This window comes from Serinus canaria, chromosome 5, assembly GCF_022539315.1.
Source record: "Serinus canaria isolate serCan28SL12 chromosome 5, serCan2020, whole genome shotgun sequence".
NCBI classification, from domain to species: Eukaryota; Metazoa; Chordata; class Aves; order Passeriformes; family Fringillidae; genus Serinus; species Serinus canaria.
In genome coordinates this window covers 12,814,543-12,834,005 of record NC_066319.1, presented here as the reverse complement: position 1 = coordinate 12,834,005, position 19,463 = coordinate 12,814,543, and the positions used below count along the sequence as shown (strand labels likewise).

The 19,463-nt window shown below is 37.7% G+C and overlaps 1 protein-coding gene across 13 annotated transcripts in view; it reads left to right on the top strand.

The window, feature by feature from the left end:
- SOX6 (SRY-box transcription factor 6) overlaps positions 1-19,463 on the top strand; it is a 362,938-nt gene that overhangs the window by 329,872 nt on the left and 13,603 nt on the right. For 11 of the 13 annotated variants that reach the window (XM_050975367.1, XM_050975366.1, XM_050975368.1 and 8 more), the window contains 2 exons: positions 4,166-4,274; positions 19,105-19,338. In XM_050975367.1, the coding sequence (XP_050831324.1) occupies positions 4,166-4,274; positions 19,105-19,338 (343 nt within the window). The remainder of the gene's footprint in view (positions 1-4,165; positions 4,275-19,104; positions 19,339-19,463) is intronic. The other 2 variants (XM_050975370.1, XM_018907899.3) reach the window with 1 other exon arrangement.

Sequence of the window (19,463 nt, the reverse complement as noted above, 5' to 3'; positions counted from 1 at the left end):
GTGATCAGTAAAAATTTAATGACACTATAAAATAATAAAAATGTCATTAATTTACCACGGATCCTGGATGCAGTGGTTGTAAAGTTACATTAATAAACAGAATATTTTTTACAACAAAAAGCATTGTTACATGGGAACGTATAAATAACACACATAAATTTAAGAGCAATTTTACTGTTAGCACACACATTATTATGGAATAGCCAATAAGTGTATAAAACATAGTATATAAAATTTTATGAAAATATACTGTGCACATCAAAAATTCAGCTTTTATCTAAGTGCAGAGAAAAGCCATTATTGTGTGCTTACTGTTTCATTGCTGTTCTTTCCCAAGATCACAATTTTATATTTGTTTCTAGTCATTTGAAGTTTGCAGCCTTTTCCGAGGCAGGGGCTAAGGCTTCCTTTTGCTTTTCTCCCTGCTTCACTGAATCATTCTTTTTACCTTCCACACGTGAAGAAAGAATTGATACTTTCTGGCAGAACGTGATGGGAAAAGTTGCTAATTTAATGCAAAGCTAAAAATAATGCCAAAGGGGTTGCAAGGCTTGCTTGGCGACACTGGAAATAAGGGATAACTATCTAGCAGTCTATCTGTCATCACTGGGGCTGCTCCATCACTGACTGTGATAATATGTGAATATGATGGATGCCACAGCCTTGTGGCTCATAACATTTAACATTCATCAGCTCTCACTAACGGGGGCTTTATAATTTAAATATCTTTATTTAATATGCAACATCTACCTCATACATCATAATTTCAAAGCACTTAGAGAACCAACAGTCCTGCAAGACAGTTGAGCAGACTTTAATTTTTTCAATAACTTTTACGTTTTCTGCATGTTTGTGACTGACAACGCATAAATAAGTGCCTAATCATATCACAGAATGGAAAATTAAGGTTTGGCTGCTAAGAAGGTTCTTTTTTCTCTTCTTTTTCTCCTTTTGAAGAAAGGATTATTTTTGCTAAGTGTTCAAAGTATAAAGAAGCACAAAGGATCTGATTTGTGTTGGGAAGTGCTTTCGGTTTCCTAATGCAAACTCCAACTGACTGTGTTGATCTTGTCATTAGAAAGGGTTGTCAGTGTCATATCCTAAAACTTTTTTGCCAAGATTTAAACAGAAAAAACTTAAAGTACCTATACATTATAAGCTCCATAGCCAGCACAAAAATAAGGAAAAAAAATCTGTTCAAAATAGGGGTCAGAAGTGCTTTTCACAGGGGAGAAAACACCTGCACCTATCCATAGCAGTGTAGTTAATAGCAAACTCACCAAAATTTTCTGCTCATGGAGGTTAGGCAGGCAGCAATAGATGCAGCAGCTGATATACATGTGTGCAGATGTAATGCATGTGTATGTAACATATTTGTTCATGCAGCTATGTATAACCATTTATTTTTAATGAAGGAATGTCATTTTCTGTTTTAATCTAGGAATATGAAGTAGAGAATCAATCTTCCTCTCTGTCATATTAGGGGAAACATGTACTTTTAAAAGATTTTTAGTCTATTTTCTCTAGGATGAGTTCAAGATGGGGGCAAAGACAAATCCCACTGACAAGGAGTTGAGCTTAGTGGGACAGGTTTCTTACAATAAACGTCATATGAATCTGTTGTGTTTCATGGAATTGTAAAGGCATCTACTAGATAAAAGCATTTTTAGTATTAAGGAAGATTTTCCTATTTTTAAATGTCCTCTGAATTTGTGTAAACCTGATGCAAATACTGACCATTTTTTAATATCACTATGATTATTTTCCATAAAAAAAGCAGGGAAAGGAATGAATTTAAAAGGCATTTGAAAGACCTAAATATATCTATCTTTGTTAAAGCATCTCATGAATTAGGAGGGAGTTATAAAATAACTATAAATACAGCTCCTTTGTTTGACAAGAGCAGGTATTTTTATGGCATAAGTGCTTTCATTTCAGTGATTCTGAACCTTATCATACAATTTTCCCTTTTCTCCTTCCATGTCAAAATATTGATGTTCTTACAGAAACTTTCTTTTTTTTAGTTTTCCTTTTCTTTTTTTTTTTCCTTTTTTTTGTAAGAGAATATTCTCTGGTAAAATCAAAGAGAATGAATGACTAGAAAGATATTCCAAATGTGCATATTGATATGTAGCTGGATCTGTTGATTTTTATAGAAGAAAGGTATTTCTCCTTTTTCTGAAACACACTTAAAGGCTGTTCTTCCAAGAATTCTGCAGGTGCTGTATTAACATCCTTTAAGAAAAAAGCTTTTAGTGCAAATATTTTGAAAGAGAAAATAAATGTGCCAAAAGCTGTTTTCTTAGCACTGATCTTTGTTTTTATCTCAACTGCAAATCAGCCCTTTGCAATGGAACACAGTATCCTTGATAAACTTATTTTTCATTCTCTCTACCGGTAAGACAGATCCCATCCTGATGATTCAGGTGTATTGTTACATTGCACAATATTTTTCAGTAAAATATTGGGCCTCTAGTATTGTAGTGCCTTTCTGCAGTCAAATTTTATTTGTAACTCTTTATTTTCTCTGGAGCTCCTTTGTCTATGTAACCTCCTTCATCAACCATGGATTTTACAGAAGAAAACAAGTGAAGTAATTAACCAAATATAAAATGCAGTATTTTGTCTGACAACTGGGAGATTCTGAGGAACTTTTATAAATACATTTAGTACCTGAATGCCCTCAGCTGCATGTTGTGGCAAATCCAGTGTCAGACTGAGCTTTCTTTACCTCTGCAAATTAAACAGAAAATAATTTAAAAAATCAATGGCTTAAGGAAGTGAAGGCATGAGGAATCAAAACATTCCTCCCTTTTCCTGATGAGGTTTCATGGCTGAAACACAATGACAATAGAAAAATAATAGTATTGGAAAGCAGGAGTAGTTGAAGGTGGAGCAAATGAGGAGTCAAGGCCATGTTTTGTCCTGAAGAACATTTCCAAGTTTCTACCATCTTTTGGGAGAGACTCTGCCAGTGTTTTCCTCCTCGTGTCTAGTATGCACAGCACAGAACTGGGTCATTGAACAATAGACTGAACAGCAGTCAGCACTCTACTTCTGCATAATGCATTAAGTATAACATGGAGAAACTGCTCGTGGAGCTGAAAGCTGGTATTGCACGTCGCTAAATTCAAGCTGACATGACATTTAATATTGTTTCATAGTAATGAACAACAAGGTCTCATTCATTCACAAGTACAACATAATGCCAAGTTTAATCTGAAGAGGTAACAACAAGGCAAGAGGGAAAACATGCTATGTTCCTTCAAATGAGAACGCTAAATTAATGATAACCATTGAACACTCTGCCACTGATACACAGCACTACAGAGACCACTATTGAGAGACAATATTACACTGCCTTCAGAGTGCCCTTGTCCAGGAGTCAGGGAGGAACTGGGCTCACATATAAAATACCTTTCAGTTTCCAGGTTTCCTATGGAGGTCTCCAGCTCTCAAAAGCTTTCTGTTTTTCTGGGAGTGGGCATTCTTTTTTTTTTATTTCCTTTTTTTCTTCTAAAGTTCCCTATTCACTGAGGTGCAACTCAAATTTCTAGACAAAATAATATTGGTTCTCTCGTCTATTATTCCTTCTTTCAAATATTTGTCTTTGAAAATCTCTGTATAAAATTCAGACTTGTGTTTTCACAGAGGTACGAATGCAAAATTAAATCTCAGAGTGGGGAAAAAGTGCTTTTTTTTTTTTTTTTCATTAAAATACCAGTGCATTTTAATACAAATTCTTCTTTCAGCTTCTGAATTTTCATGTTTCCCAAATGCCGATTGTCTTTTTCAGTTGAAGTTGGAAAATAAGTGGAAAGGCAAAGTGAGCAGCATCGATCAGCACTGTGTGCTGCCAAGAGTGTTTTGTATTTGCATGTACAATCGTTTATGCATTATGGCACTGCAGATCAAAATAATCTCAAAGTTTCTGTATATGTTTCACATTTAAAACTGATTTTCATAAATGCAAACATTCAGAATCTGTAAGGGAAAAAAAAAAAAAGAAAAAAAATTTGTCCCTGAGCTAAAATTCTAATTAGATGCATTCATTATTTGTTCAGATTAAAAAAATAAGGCATGTATCGATGCATAGCCATATGCACTGGCATATAATGAGAACTATCCTATATGGAGCATTAAGAGTCCTTCTGTTCTTTTCCAGGAAAGAACAAGGTTTGAAAATTTAGGCCCACAGTTAACAGGGAAACCCAACGAAGATGGAAAAATTGGCCCCGGTGTCATCGATCTTACAAGGCCGGAAGATGCAGAAGGTGAGTTGCAATTTTGACCTTGGGTTATTGAGCACTGCACCACAGGATGATGTGGCTGAAGTACTGCCAGTGTCAAAAGCACTGCCTGTGTTACATTCTAGGGTAACACTTGGTGGATTTCTGTCCTAATTTGTGAGGTTTCAGTAGGTCCATAACAAAGTGTGGAGGCACGAAGAGGACTCTGTAGCCCTCTTAGCCCTTCTGCAACACAACTGTCTTTACCCCAAGCAGCTGCCAAATAAGTGTTTGCATTTCATACTCTTGCTAAAATTTTAGGAGATATTGAGAAAATTATCTCAGGAAGGAAATAGATTCCCCATTTTTTTAGTGTTTAGCAGCTTTGAAGAAGGTTAGAGCATTTTCAGAAATCTACCCATCGTGCACCACCTATTCAAGATTTAGCAAGCAGAATTCCGTTCATCGGCAGCTATCAAATAATAATGGAAAAATACTTCACATTTTCTCTATGAAAAGATCTTTTTCATTATATAAGCCTTCAGAGCACTCATTTCAGTGGGAGTTTTAAATATATATCTATATGTTCCAAGCCCCAGGTGGAAGTCAGTGTTTATCAGGACTGAGTTGAGTCTCTAGCAGGATTACCATGCATGCTCTGGAAGTGGATGTCACTGGGATCCTCTCTATGTATGACACATGGATTCCATATATATATGTAGGAGCCCTACCTGTTGAAAGATTAAAGATTAATGTACTTTTCAGATAGAATATTATGCAGGATTTTTTCCCCCTCAATTTACTTCTGTTTGAGAATTATTTTGCCCTTTTTAAACTGGGGAAATTCTAGTTATGGTTTAAGAAGGTTAAAACACCTCTGAATTTTCCCATTAACATCCAAAGTGTGTTTTTTTCCTTGGATCAATAGACTAGGACCAGTAACCTTTAGGGATCTATTATTTATGAGTGTTTATTCATCCTTAATACAATTTGATTGGCCACTATTGTATCATCTGTAAACAGAAAAATAAACAGAATGTAGGCAAAAAATAACATTCAGACAGGTGTTTTGCAACAATTCTTTATTTTTTAGAAAAAAGGAATCGGGAGATACATGGACTTCCAAAGCACTTTTTGACCAATCAATTATTTATAAGGTGCTTTATAAAGAAGCAGTCATCCAGCAGCAATATTTCATATTTCAACATGTTGATGAAGATGAAGTTGGTTTTTTTTTTTTGTCAGTTTGGGTGAAAATTTGCAAGGGGATACTTACAGATACACAGTGACTGGTTTAAGTGACATCAGGCCTCTGAGCCCATTGTTGGTTTAGCTAATTTCCTTCAGTTCATCCATTCTCTTCCTAGTGCCCTTAATTTGGTGTCTTGATACCCCTTGTGGCATTGGCAGCCTCCCCTGGAGCTTTGCCATATGTAACCCAAGCTGCAGTGATGTGTGCCAGTTTAAGGACAGTGTGCATGTCTTTCTAGAGCTGCTGGAGGGAGCACTTTGAGGCATGGGGCCTTGCCACATTAGAAATCTGAGTTCATGAATGGATTCAGATTTCCAGAATTTGTTCAGCAGCCAAGAGGTATCTCTGGGAAAGAGATGCTGGGTGCATGGGACTGCTGATCTGAAAAAAAACATTGGCAGGAGTTCTAAACTGAGCTGCTTATTTGTCCTTCTCGTTGTAGACAAGGTGAAGTGAGATGTTAGCTGGATGAAAGAAAAATACATTCAAAATATAACCTGAGTTTTTCCCCTTATATTTGGCAAGCAGACCAAGAGATGGCACTTCTAGCCTAACATAATTTACAGTGGAAGTGCATTGCAGACAGTGCTGCTGAAATATCAGCAGTTACACTGTGGTCTCTGATATCATGTACCATGCTAAAGACTCTGCCTAGCTTCTATTTATTGTAAAACCATTACAGATGGTTTGTCAACGTTTTTTATGTGTGTTCCTATTCTTTTGTGCTTCCAAACTTCAGCCCTGGGTTACTACGAAACTTGGAAGCTTATTCTTTAGAGTCATAGAATAATTTAGTTTGGAAAAGACCCTTAGGATCATCAAGTCCAACCTAGCATTGCCAGGTCCACCATGAATCCATGTCCCAGGGTGCTACATCTTTTAAATACCTTTAAAAGGGCTGGTGACTCAGACACTCCCCTGGGCAGTTCCAGTGGTTGGCAACTCTTTTGATGAAGGGTCTAAACCTCCCCTGGCACGACTTGAGGCCTTTTCCTCTTGTCCTATCACTTCTTCCTCACAAAAACAATACAGACCCCATGTCTCTGCAGCCTCCTTTCATGTTGTTGTGGAGAGTGGTAAGGTCCTCCTGAGCCTCCTTTCCTCCAGGCTAAACACCCTCAGCTCCATCAGCCTCTCCTGCTCAGGCTGGTGCTCCAGACCTTTCACCAGCTTTGTTTCTCTTCTTTCACCCCCTCTAAGAATGCCTTGCTGCATTTCATTGTGTTGCCACAGTCACAATCTCAGCTGGATGTCAAAGGTTCCTAATAGGCACAGTCATGTTCTTCAAAGACTTCATGTGTTTCACACCTTCCTTTCTGTATTGTCACTTTTACTTTAAATCTTTTTTTCCCTCTGTTTTTTAGATACTATTTGAATGCAGGTTGCTGTAGAAATCTTTAGCTAATATTTCTGTGGTTTATGTGTGCTTTTACACAGATAAAACAAGGAGTAAAGATTTCTGAAATGACATCTGATGGCCAACTTTTGATGCCATGTCTTTTCTTGTCAGGTGACAGAGTGAGTGGATGGATGTTAGATCTGCCAGGTGGTTTTACTCTCCTCACCAGGATTTTAGGGCCTCAGAGTTATGAAATTCACTACATTTAGGGAAGATATTAACAATTTGCAGAGTGTTCTTTTAAAAGGGTGGTGGGGGCAGGTGTGAGGGTGGGGCAGTGGTGTAGCAGACATTTTCCCTGAGCTAAGGATTCCAAATTTAATCCCACTGCTGGCCATAAACTGGGGGAAATGGAGTCTGGGTTGTACTCTAATCCTGCAGTGGTCTAGAGCAAAGGGGCTGTGGAAGTGCAGTTCCACTCCCTGCCTACCTGCACACCCACCCTTCCATAGGAAACCAAAGTGTGCAGAGACATGGTGCATGTCTGTCCATCCCAGCAGGCACTTGAGATAGACCAGATCTGGGAAGTGCTCCTGAGCCCCATAGTTTTGACACAACATTTCAGGTTCATGTAATTTGTCAGAAGACATATCAGCAGACTTCTGTTTATGGAATCCCTTTGTAACAGTATCCAGCAATGATTTCTCTCTACCTACATCTTTTCTGTAACATATGGCTGTGATCTGAGTCTGACATGATCAGAGTCATGTTTTCCTGCAATTTTAGGAGTGCTTGTGGCACTGGGTCATTGACCAGAAGCTGAAGTTACAAGTTTTTTTTTTTTTTTTTTGAATAATGAAGTATAACTTAGAAATTAGACAAATGTGAAATAGTATAGAATATTTTTTTTCCTCATTGTCCATGCTCAGTGTGCGAAAACCTTTTTAGGATTAATTAAAAGTAAGATTTAATCAATGGTAGCTAGTTGTACTTTCAGAGATACAAAGTTGTCTTCAAAGTTTATATTGTTCATAATGAGCTAACAGTCATCTGAATGGAGGCCTGAATATCATTAGGAAGAGTTTTATATTAAATATGACATAAACCAATATTTCTATAACTTCCTTAGCCACCAGCAGGACTGAGCTAACTATATTAAAAATCATGCTCAAACTGTATTTAAAACATTGCCACTTACTGTGACACCATTGATGAATAATCCACAGCTGTTAGACTTGTATCATTACCTGAAATCCCAGTTGCCATGTTAAAATGTATGATACATTTGCAGTTAGCAAAATTCAAAGACACAATTTGAAAGCCTCATAAACATTTGGTGACTGGTATCCAAAATTATAAACAACAGCCAATTAGAGAACTAAACAAGGATTTTTTTTTTTCCTCCTGAAACATTAACACTTTAAAGGAAACATAATTCTTTCTGTAGGTACCTTCATAATTTTGAACATTTGAGGTTGTCAGTGCTGAAACAGAGCTGACAGGGATGGACACACCAAGACAGCTTTGAATGTAGCTAAAGCTAAACCCTCTCTTGAACATGTCTGACTTAACATCAGCTGACCTCAGTGAGTAGAGTGTAGTCAGGAGCCATAGGTAAGCCCTGTTTAAATTTCAGCTCAGAAAACCTATGTAATACTAAAATATCTAGCTAATACTAAATACTAAAGTATCTAGTTCTCAGTTATTGAGAATATTGGATGATGTGAATAAGATTTTTTGGTTCAAGTTCTGGAAAAAGATTTTCCTTTCACAGATGCTCACTTTTGGGTGATAGTGCTGCTTCTTTTAAATTGTAAAATGTGCCCAGTGTTAATGGATCCTTCTGGTTTTGTGGATGTGGTCAAATTCTTGAAAATTTGTAGGAAGTGTGTTAAGATTTTGTTTTCTAGTAGACAGAAATCTGCAGGGTAGATCTAACCTTTCTGTTGACAAACACTGATTTTACCTTAGCTCAGGCTGCATTGTGGTTTCCTTCAGCAGTTGTATTCAGGGATTCAAATTCCATCAAGACCTAATCTTCATTTCTACCAAAGAACTGGATCTATTAAAATGTAATTTTCTTGATTGGATTTTAGTCTCTGAGCAAAAACATCTGAATCTTATTGTTTTGCCCCTACCTCACTGTGAGATTTTGTAAAAGAGAAAAAACTTATCTATAGCTGATTTTCCATGGTAAAAATATAATGCATTGCAAAACTAAATTAATTTTTAGAAAGCAAATAGAAATAGATGAAAATGCCTTATTAGTACTTAACATTTAGTTCCCTCCCTAGAGGGAGGGAAGAGGCAAGAGGGCAGACACCGTGCCCAGTGTTTTGCACCCCTATTAAAGGAGCACCTCTACCATGTGCTCAAAGCCTCAACAACCTCATACACACCCAACAGCAAATAATTGCTTATACAAAAGGCTGAGGGTTTCTTCCCTGCTCCAAAAAAGGTTGGCTTTGTGCAGCTGAAGAGGCAGGTGAAAGGGAACCGTGCATTTACAGGCAGATCAACCTTGGCAGGCTACCAGGACGATCCAAACCTGTGAGGTAACTTGTTTAACACCCTCCTGTGCAGAAGTGTAAACAGCAGGTAGCACAGGCAGGGTAAAGCATCACCTACTTTTGTGACAGTGCTTGGTAAATACCGGAGGAAAGAATTCCTCTCCACGCCAGAATTTGTCGCACATAAATATTTGTAATAGTTGCTATGGCAGTTGAGAGGAGAAAGATGAAAATCAGAAAACAGTGAAAGCTGTCTGAAAACAAAGAAATGAATCCAGAGAGTAAGCTCAAGTACTGGAATTTTTATTGCCCTGAATTCTTGTTAGAGGCCTTTGATTGCAAAAACACCACCCCAAAAACAAAACAAAACAAAAAAAAACCCAAACCCAAACCACCCAAATCCAATATTGTATCTTTAGATTTAAAAATAAAATATATCTTTATATTATTATATCTTATATTAATAAGCCCAGATACTAAAATGTGGCCTTCATTAATTGTAGTTACCATTTTTAACATCCACAAATCTGATTGTGCCTTATTCTAGAGCAATATCCTTAAATTTTCCAGAATAACTCATAACAGATAGGAGTCTGGGATGAAGTACTTAGGCATGGAATTTCAGTTGTGTTGGATGAGATTCTGAGCCTCAGCCCTGGAGTAACTTAACACCTGCAGATGGGATAGGAATAAGATGTTTTTGAGAGCACCCCATCCCTTTTCTGATGGCAAACACTTTGTGCATCTCATTGTTGCCAGCATCCCCATAACATTTTAGAGGGGGAACTGAAAAACCTGTGCTGGGAGTGTGTGGACTGATCTTTCCATGGCATTGAAACTTATTCCACTCAAGACACTAATATTTATCATATATTATGCTTCTCATTTTCAGAATAACAAATCTGGGTATCCACAGCTGTTAACTTTTGTTTTTCAACTGCCTTAGGTATTTTTTTTCTCCTGCTAAATATTAGGCTTTCTTGTCTGACTTTTCCAAGCTACAGTAATTGATTCCTATAGAATAGTGTCTTTATTTTTAAAAAATTACATTTAGGATTTTTGTAGTTGTACAATTGACCACTTTTACAATGCCCTGAGTTTTACATAGGGGCGCCTATTAGCACAGTTATAACTAAGAGCTTTTCACAATTTCCATTATATAGTAAAACATTATTTTCAGGAATTTAGAATGTAATTCAGGCAGTAAAAAGCAACTGTGGGCTGCAGTTTTACACAGAAAATCTTCACCCATGAGAAAATTATTGTCACAAATGCTGAAAGCATCAGTCAGTATGTGTTGCTATTTTTAGGCAGACTGACTGAAAAATTAAATATAGCAATTCAGTGGTTTAGAACATTTTTTCGCACTCATGTACAGCCACCAGGTGTAAAACACCCCGTGGTCCTGATTCTCTCAGGGTTTCTTGGTAGTGCTCCAACATGACAAAAGAAGCTTGAAGCTCCATAAAATAGTGCAAAATTTCCAGGCACAATTGAATTTTCAGTTGATGGAGAAAGCCATCATTATATCATGCTGAGTGAAGGAGGGAGGAATCTTGCCCTTCTTCCTTAAATCTTGAGCACAGGGAGTGGAGCAGAAATATGAATACACTAAGGAAAGAACATCATATATATTCTGGCTAAGCACAGCAATTGGTACAGATTCAAACAAGCCCTCTTTGTACAACTGTCTATTTTTCTTAGTCTAAGACGTGAACAGTTTTCTCCTTCAGGAGCCTCAGTATCTCTGAAATAGAAAAGTGTTTAGGATCATTTGCCTTTCTTCCATGTACATATGCAAAGGGTCTAAGCAAGTGCCTAGTGAAGAACTTGGTAGCAAGGGGAAAATGTTTCCTTAATTTGTACTTTGATTTAATTTCACAGGATCAGTGGTCTAAAGAGAGTGCAGTGTGAGCATTGCTGTGTCTTCATAAATTCTGCAAATAATAAATGATTGTGTTTTCAATTTGGCAGGGGTGGTTTCACAGGAATTAAAAAAAAAGGAATGATTTGTAAATTTTCGTAAGCCCCTCTTTCTTGGTAAACACTATATTTTTTATCCAAACCAGGTAACTGTGGTCACATATTAAGACATGCCTTGTCAAATTTATAAAAACTTCTGAGTTTTGTTCACAAATCCCAAATGCCCAGGGGTACCTTACTTGAAAAATTAGCCTGAAGAACAGCTCCTGTTAACATGATATTTTTTCTTCTTTCTCACCATGTTATATTATTTACTAATTCCATTATCAGTTGTTTTAATATCAGCACCCCATGTGAAAGGCAATAAGAAATGGCCTATGCAAGTGAAAACAGCTAGCACTGGATGGAAGGAATTAGTTATATTGATACAAAGAATGATGTTGCATCATTCAGAAAGTGACAAATTATTGAAGATTGAATGCAGGAAGTGGGTCACGAAAGCAGTGGAGGCAACACATTTTAAAATCTTTTGCTGAGTATCCTGCATTTCTTATTAACACGTAATTTGAGTGAGGTGGTTTTGTAAAACCCTCTCCCATTGTTAAACATAATCCTCTTTTACAAACTACATTGTACTTAAGCTTTTAAAAATCATTGTGTTGGTAAAGAACGTGTGAGCAAGCAATGAACAGTGTTCAGCCACACCTTGAACAATGCATCCATCAAATATGAAGTCAGACTGCCTTCTTTCTCTGTCCTTAATTCCCATCTGTCATTTCTCCATCTTAAAACAAAACAAAGCATTGACTGAAGTATGAATGGATCACTATGGCCCTTGTTCAAACAGGACTTTTTCAACAAAAAAGCTTTTAGGGATGACTGAAGGCTGCAGAATTAGTCCCTGTGTTTTAAATTAGTGTTGTATTTTCTGGATGTTCTAGGTGACACTCATGTCATGAGAAATTTGAAATGATGTGAATAACAGCTACACTGGCAGTAAGGCTGTTACTTTTATGGAAACTTTTTTATGTTAAATAGATTAGTGCATTCTTCTTTGCATTGATTTGACTTTGAATATGATTAATATAGTAACAACAATTGCCTAGCTGGAAGACCAGCTGGTTTTTTTTTTTCTGAAAAATCAAATCAGATCCATAGATCTTGTCAAATGCCTAACAATAGTTGTTATTATTTTTTGTCTTGGACTGGGCTGTTTCCTCCATGATTTTCCTTTCTGTGGGCCTCTATTTTCCTCAACTGAGTATGAAATAAAATATCAAAGGGAAACAGCAACAATGTTTGTGGATTGAATAATGTAGATTGTTAGATCTGATGACTGGCAGTCCCTTACTTCTGGCATCATTACTTAGGCTGAAAAACTTTCAACTTAAATATGATTCATATTTTTCTATCAATAACATTAATGTCAGAATGGGGTTGTTAGCATTTAATTAATTATCAGTGAAGGGTCTTGAAGTCTGCAAGTGGCACATGATTGAAAAATATGATGACACTTAAACACCTCCCCAAATTTATAGTAGAGGTTGCTTCTTCCTCCCAGTTTCTCTATAGATGTTTCATGGATCTTCACAGAGTAACTCTTGTGCTAGAGCACATGTGTGACTGTGCCAGCCACTAGGAGCTAAAGCCAGGCCTCAAGCCCTAATTAATTCAGTTAATATCCCATATAATGTAAAGCATTATTTTATTGCTGTAGCTACAGTCCATGCCTAGTTTCCACGAGGGTTAGCTTTGCCATAGAATGTGGTCAAGAAATCCAAACTGTTTGTGTAAGCCATCAAGCAAGTAGCTGCATTTAGCAGTTTTAATTCATTTATATAGCACAGATTTGGGCAGGGCTGGCTGGGAAGCATGGATGTGCTAGCAGCTTATTTGGGGTTATTGTTTTGGAATTTATTAGGGCACTGCTAACAATTCAGCTTTAAACACTGGTGAGCGAATGCTGGAGCTGAGAACAGTTGCTTTGATTTCACAGGCAGCAGATATTCCACTCTTAATTTTAGCTTTGGACTTTCAAATGGGGAAAGATGTATGTGCAGGTTGTGAGTATGGCTGTGAAAACTGGTGCTGTGCTTTAATTGAGATTAAGTATTTTGCTTGCATATGTAAAACAAATGTACTAAAAAAAGTAAACTCGCTGCCACCAAAACTGAAAACAAGGCACTCTGGAAAATATATGCTGATATATAACTGGCTAGAATTTCCTTCATTTTGCAAAGCCACGAGCCACATGCATCAGCTCACCACAAAGTCATTAGGTCTTTTTAAACTCAGATGAAAAACATTAACAAATACCACAAAAGGCTTTAGTATGGCCCCTTTGTTCATTCACATATGGCAGTTTATAACTCCTGCACCACTTGGGTCGTGTGTTTGTTTAAGCTGCCTCCATCAGGCCGGCCCTGCAAGAACAAAAGACATCTTGAGCGATCCTAAGCAGGAAATGGGCTAATCAAAACATGGCTTGTGACACTCTAAGTAGAATAGAAAGGGGAGGGATTGATTAGTCATTAATGTCCAATTGACTCCATATGGATGTTGCAATAATAAGGCCTTTTTCAGCGCAGTAGCGGAGTTATTGAATTAGAGGTTTATGTTTCCTCAGAGCTGACCTTAGGGAATTCCCAGTTGGTTCTTCTTGTTGATGTTTTAAAGAGAATGGAGTCTCTTAGCAGGGAAAAGGGAAGTCTTATCAGAAGGAAGTGTTGCTTGGATGTAGCTAACCTGTGCTACAGTATATTCTCACCTTTTAGTATTTACTTGGTGCATTTCAGAACCCTTGCAGGTGAAAAACTTTAGAGGCCGTTTAAATATTGCAGTATTTCATGAATTGCTTGTGGCTTTCCCAGTTTTTCTCCCCATTCATTCACTGACATGAAGCCTGTGAGAAATGTTCACTGCTCAAATTGCAGCTGAATAATATTTGTTTAGCATTTGGAACAAAAGCTGCCTGACAAACAGAACATTTGTGTCACCCCTGTTCCAAACCTTGCCGTGTTTCCAAGTGGGTATTTTGCCAGTGATGACAAGACATGCCAGTAAAGAATGAGAAAATCTGAATGGTGTTGGGGATGAAGAAATGAAGCAGGCAAGGGGCAAAACAGATAAATGTTATTCTACTACTGCTACATGTCATTTAGATTACAGTGAAGTAGCAGTAATTCTTGTAACTTTCTCTAAAACTGATAACCCAAAATATTAGTTAAATGACAACTCCTGTGCTCCAAGCTTGCCAAAGCTGCTCTTTCCATTCTGTTCTTCCCATATTTGTCTTTCTCTATTTGATTTTAACTGCTGCTATATGTTTCACAAAGGCTGCATTTGTCTGTACACAGGTTAAGAGCACGACAGGGCACTGCTAAGCTGGTTTTTCATTTTCCCTGACTTTATGGCATGTCCATATTTATGAGTAACCCATCTCTTGTAGTAAAAGAGTGACTCCTGTTTGCATGTTTGTCAGGTCCTTGTCTCTGCAGAGCTAGCTGTATTACCACAGACAGGGCCAGATATTTTGGAGGTCACAATCAGTCTTTTCCAAACTAGGCAAATGTGTCACCTCAGCTTAATGAATAACTGATGGTAGGAGCTTTACTCCTAACCAGTCATTTTCATACCAGGAACCTAGAAAGATTGTCTTTATTTCTATATATCCTGTCTTGGTGTGTCCATGGAAGATGATCTGCAGTGCTCTAGAGTAGCCAGATCCATTATCTGGGGGAAAGTTGGGGAAATGTATCCCTTCAAACATGAATCAATGGCCATACTGTGAAGAGTCATTAAGGAATAACAAGGTGACTGACAAAAAAAATCTCTCTTTTTTGCTGTCACTTCTTTTCTCTCTTTTCCTCATCTTTTTCACAGCCATTTTTTTTGCTCCTTTCTGTCACATCTATTATTGTTTGTTTTCTGGTAACAAGTAAAGGCCCAATCTCAGGTTTTGTTGTAGGTGATGTGCAAAATGGAAGGTAAACCCACATCCCAGTAAAGACAGTAGGATTAACCCTAATGTGGCCAAGATTTCAGGAAGCATGCAGAAGGAATGATGCCTGTTCTAATATTAATTTCATTAGTAGATGTATGAACCTCAGATAAAGACAGGAATAAATAAATAAATAAATAAATAAATAAATAAACAATGTAAGAATTGGTATTTTATGTTTCTTAACATTTATTTCACAAGAGGATGTTTATCATTCTTGATGATCAGATTCTTTTGTCTTTCTAATGTTCTCTGATTAGAGAGCTCTTTGGAAATGAAAATATTGTTGTAAAATATTTTCATGAAGCTTTAGTATTTTTAGATTTATTCTGTGGCATTTTCTTTGCTTTAGTAATGCCCCTAAACCAGTATGAAATCCAGCTTTCACAGAAGGGCTGCCTGTCATATATCCACACAAAAAAAAAAGATGATTCTTCTTTAATCTGATTTTAGTTTTAAATCATCAAAGTTATGACAAGTTGTGCAAATGCAAAGGATCTAGGAAGTAAGGCAGTGAACACTTCCAGAAGCTAAAAGTGTCACTTTGAGGAAGCCCCTGTCTTTAGGCCAAAATATAGAGTTTGCCAACTAAGCCACTAGGGCAGCCAAACTATACTGCTTTTACAATAATTGTAAATTCTGACCAGGCTCTTCATTCTGAAAATCCCTGCTCCTGTGATTGCAGTATGAACAGAAACTGCCAGACCATTGCTTACCATAGAGAGACAGTTACCAATTCCTTCCCTTGTCTTGCCCTTCACTGGTAGTACGTTTCCATTTTATCTGTTATTTTAAGTTCATTAATAATTGGAATTTCCTGAAAATATTTTCAGAAAGGTTTAGAACATCTACTTCTTTGCACTTGCATCTACATTTTCTTTAAAAATTCCAGATGTCTCTTTGAGCCGCTGTCAGTGCTAACTATAATTATCACAATAGCAAAAAAACTCCATACTTCATTAAATGTGTTGAACTTGTTTTTATAGGGCACAATAAAGTCAAAATATCTGCTTGACAGGATGAAGTACCTAAGAACAACCAGCTTGAAAGCTTGTTATGTGTTTCAACTTGTAAGACCTCACTGAGCATATGTGTATTTGTATCATTAGCACCTCATTTCTAATCTAAAAAGGCACTTAGACCTTCTGACTTCCCCCATAGAATCCCATGCTGCAAGAACTATTTTATTGTAGTGCTTTATATGCTGAATATAATTCTGTGGTTCTGAGACAGAAGAGCATGAAGATTATATTGCTTTAGTTATTTGCAGAAATTCATTTTGCAAATGCTTTTGTGATGGCCTATAGGTCAGCTTGCAAATATTTCCCCGGAGATCAAGCTCAAAGAACATCAACTCTTTGGCTGCTTTTTCAAGTCCTTCAAGTAAGGACTTGCATAAAGCAGATGCAGCCAGACCTGACCTTCTTGGGATGGTTGTAATTTATTACTCTAAGTAAGAATTGTTTTCTACCATAACCTTTCTGAGAAAACAGATAATTTATGGTGGTTTTCTGCCTCCTATTTTTTTTTTTTGCCTACCTTTTTTTTCTCTTTGTTTTTTGTCTATTTTCATTCTGTCTAGATTACATCCAGGTTATAAAGCCACCTATAATCTTGTTCCCAGTAAAACTACTCTTTTTTTTTACCTGCATGAGGCTTGAAAAGTCCAAAATTGTGTTAGAAAGGGCTAAAGACAACCTCTTCCTTAGCTGTAGTGAATAAGTACCTTTGGGAAAGTAGAAAATGGAAAGACACTCAATGGATTCCAATATGTGTTTCCTGTGCTGTGAGTAGAGAAGCTTAATAACAAATTATAACTTTTGCATAAATAACAATTTAATTTTTTAGTAACAGATTTTTATTATGTTATCTTAAAAGATAGAACAACTGTTACATGTTATGTTGGACTTTTCTGAAATTATATAGTTCTTTGTCCCAAAAAATATTTCAGTGTTGCCTTACTATGTTTGCAACTTATTTCAGTTTCTAAATAAATATCCTTGGTATGTTTGTGGTCCAAGGCTTTTGGCAACAATGAGCAGAGCCTCATCGACCATTCACCCTCCTCAACTGGTCCTACCTGCAGGTCACTCTGCAAAACTGCTCTTCCCTTTTGCACTAAAAAGCTGACTGCAGCCTCCTGTAAATGCAGAACACCTGTGGCACGGTGCTTAACTTAGAACACTGCTAAAACAGTTTTGCAGCTCACATTTGCCACAAACCTGTCTCCTTTTATGTGCACGCATGTTAGTATACAAATTGCCAAATTGGTGTCAGTTGCAAAGTAATGGCACGGGAGGCATCATAAATTACCAGGGTGATCCTCAGGAGAAGACAGTGCTGTGTGAGAATGAGTGTTCTGCTCTCAGGGTAATGTATGTCTTCATCTGGCCCAGTAGTCAGCATATTGCCCTGTGTTGATGGATATAGTCAGCTTGAAACTACACTACATTTCACTGCACAATAAACATGGCTGTCAACACCATATAAAGCAAAATCAATTTATCCTGTATGGTCAGTGCGTTTTAAATGAAATTAATGTACTGTAGACCTGGTGGCAAAAAGGTAGTGTATTAGTTATGCATCCTCTATTTTAGGGCCCCTTTTTTCATGCAAATGTGTTTCTTACATAGAATTTTTAAAAAGGTATGCCTATATAAGGCTTTCAATCTGAATTAGGAAAATTGATTTTTGCACAACTAAAAACTTGTGCTTGTATTCAGTAAAACTGCAGCGTTTTGTTTTACATACTGTAAATAATTAATCTTATATTATTTGGCAAACGAATTCCTATTGGTAGTTGTAATAGTTTATAAAAAAAAGGAGGTCTATTGCTGTATTAATTTTTTGTCAAGGAAAATGCCTTTTCAAGGTATTAAATTATATGACCAGTTTGGTGAGGTCTGAGACTGCCACTCCCACTGTAAACACGTTTGGCCTTTTTTAAAGCTAAGGTGTAGCTCTAAAAAGATATCATCACAATTTCAGAAGATTTTTCCCATAAAGGCATACCTTGGTCACCTGTTTCTCCCCTAGCAGTTAGTTCTACACCTCAGATCTGCGATCTCTGAACTCCCATAAGGCTTTGCCGTTTGTGGTCAAAAACAGGGCTGGATGCATTCAAAATCCCAGTTAGGGTTGGCATGTACAAGCTGAATTGATGGCAGATAAAGACTGGGATGCACTAAGGTACAGCAGGCATGGAGTTGGGGTGCTTGTCTCCCACTCTGGAGGCTCCAATGTGCCATGCATGTACCTGTTGGAGGAAGACAGTTTTATTACGTATATGTGGCTCAGATCCTTCAAAGCACATCTAGAATTCAGTCAGAGCAGATGCAGCTCTAGAATGTTCAGCTCCAAATATAATCTGATCCATACAAATGTACCTGGTGTTTAATTTATGAAATGTTTGGCACGTGCTTCACTGCTCAAGCAGCAAAGTCGTTGTCAATGGCTTGTGTCAGCAGGCCTACATCAGTTTGAATTCTCAAATGTAACTTTTATGTGAGTTTTGTTAAACATTCAGAGAATGTATTTTATGGTAAAGCCCCAGATGGAAACTTTATCAAATCTCCTTGTCTTAATTGGAGAAATACCAGTGCAGTTTGTGTCTTCAGTTTGATGTTGGGTCACCTCAGATGGGCAAGCCTGCCTAGATACACTATGACCACAGGTTGGCCATCTCTCTCTCTCTCATAGATCTGGTAGCAGGGGGAAAGAGAGAGAGAGAGAGAGAGAGAGAGAGAGAGAGAGCAAAAGAGGCTAAAATGAGCACAGCACTGAAAGCGCTTTCCTAATGCACGTAATAATGTTTTGCATCCATCTTGTTTCCTCCTGCCCTGACGTTACAGGGAGTAAAGCAGTGAATGGCTCTGCAGCTAAACTACAGCAGTATTATTGTTGGCCAACAGGAGGGGCCACGGTGGCTGAAGCCCGGGTCTACCGGGACTCGCGGGGCCGCGCCAGCAGCGAGCCCCACATCAAGCGGCCGATGAACGCCTTCATGGTCTGGGCCAAGGACGAGCGCCGGAAAATCCTCCAGGCCTTCCCCGACATGCACAACTCCAACATCAGCAAAATCCTAGGTAAGAGCAACGCAAAGGGCATCGAGATGTGTTGGCAGGGTCAGGTTGGATATTAGAAAGAAGTTCTTGACTGGGAGGGTGGTGGGGCACTGGCACAGGTTGCCTGAGAGGCTGTGGATGTCCCA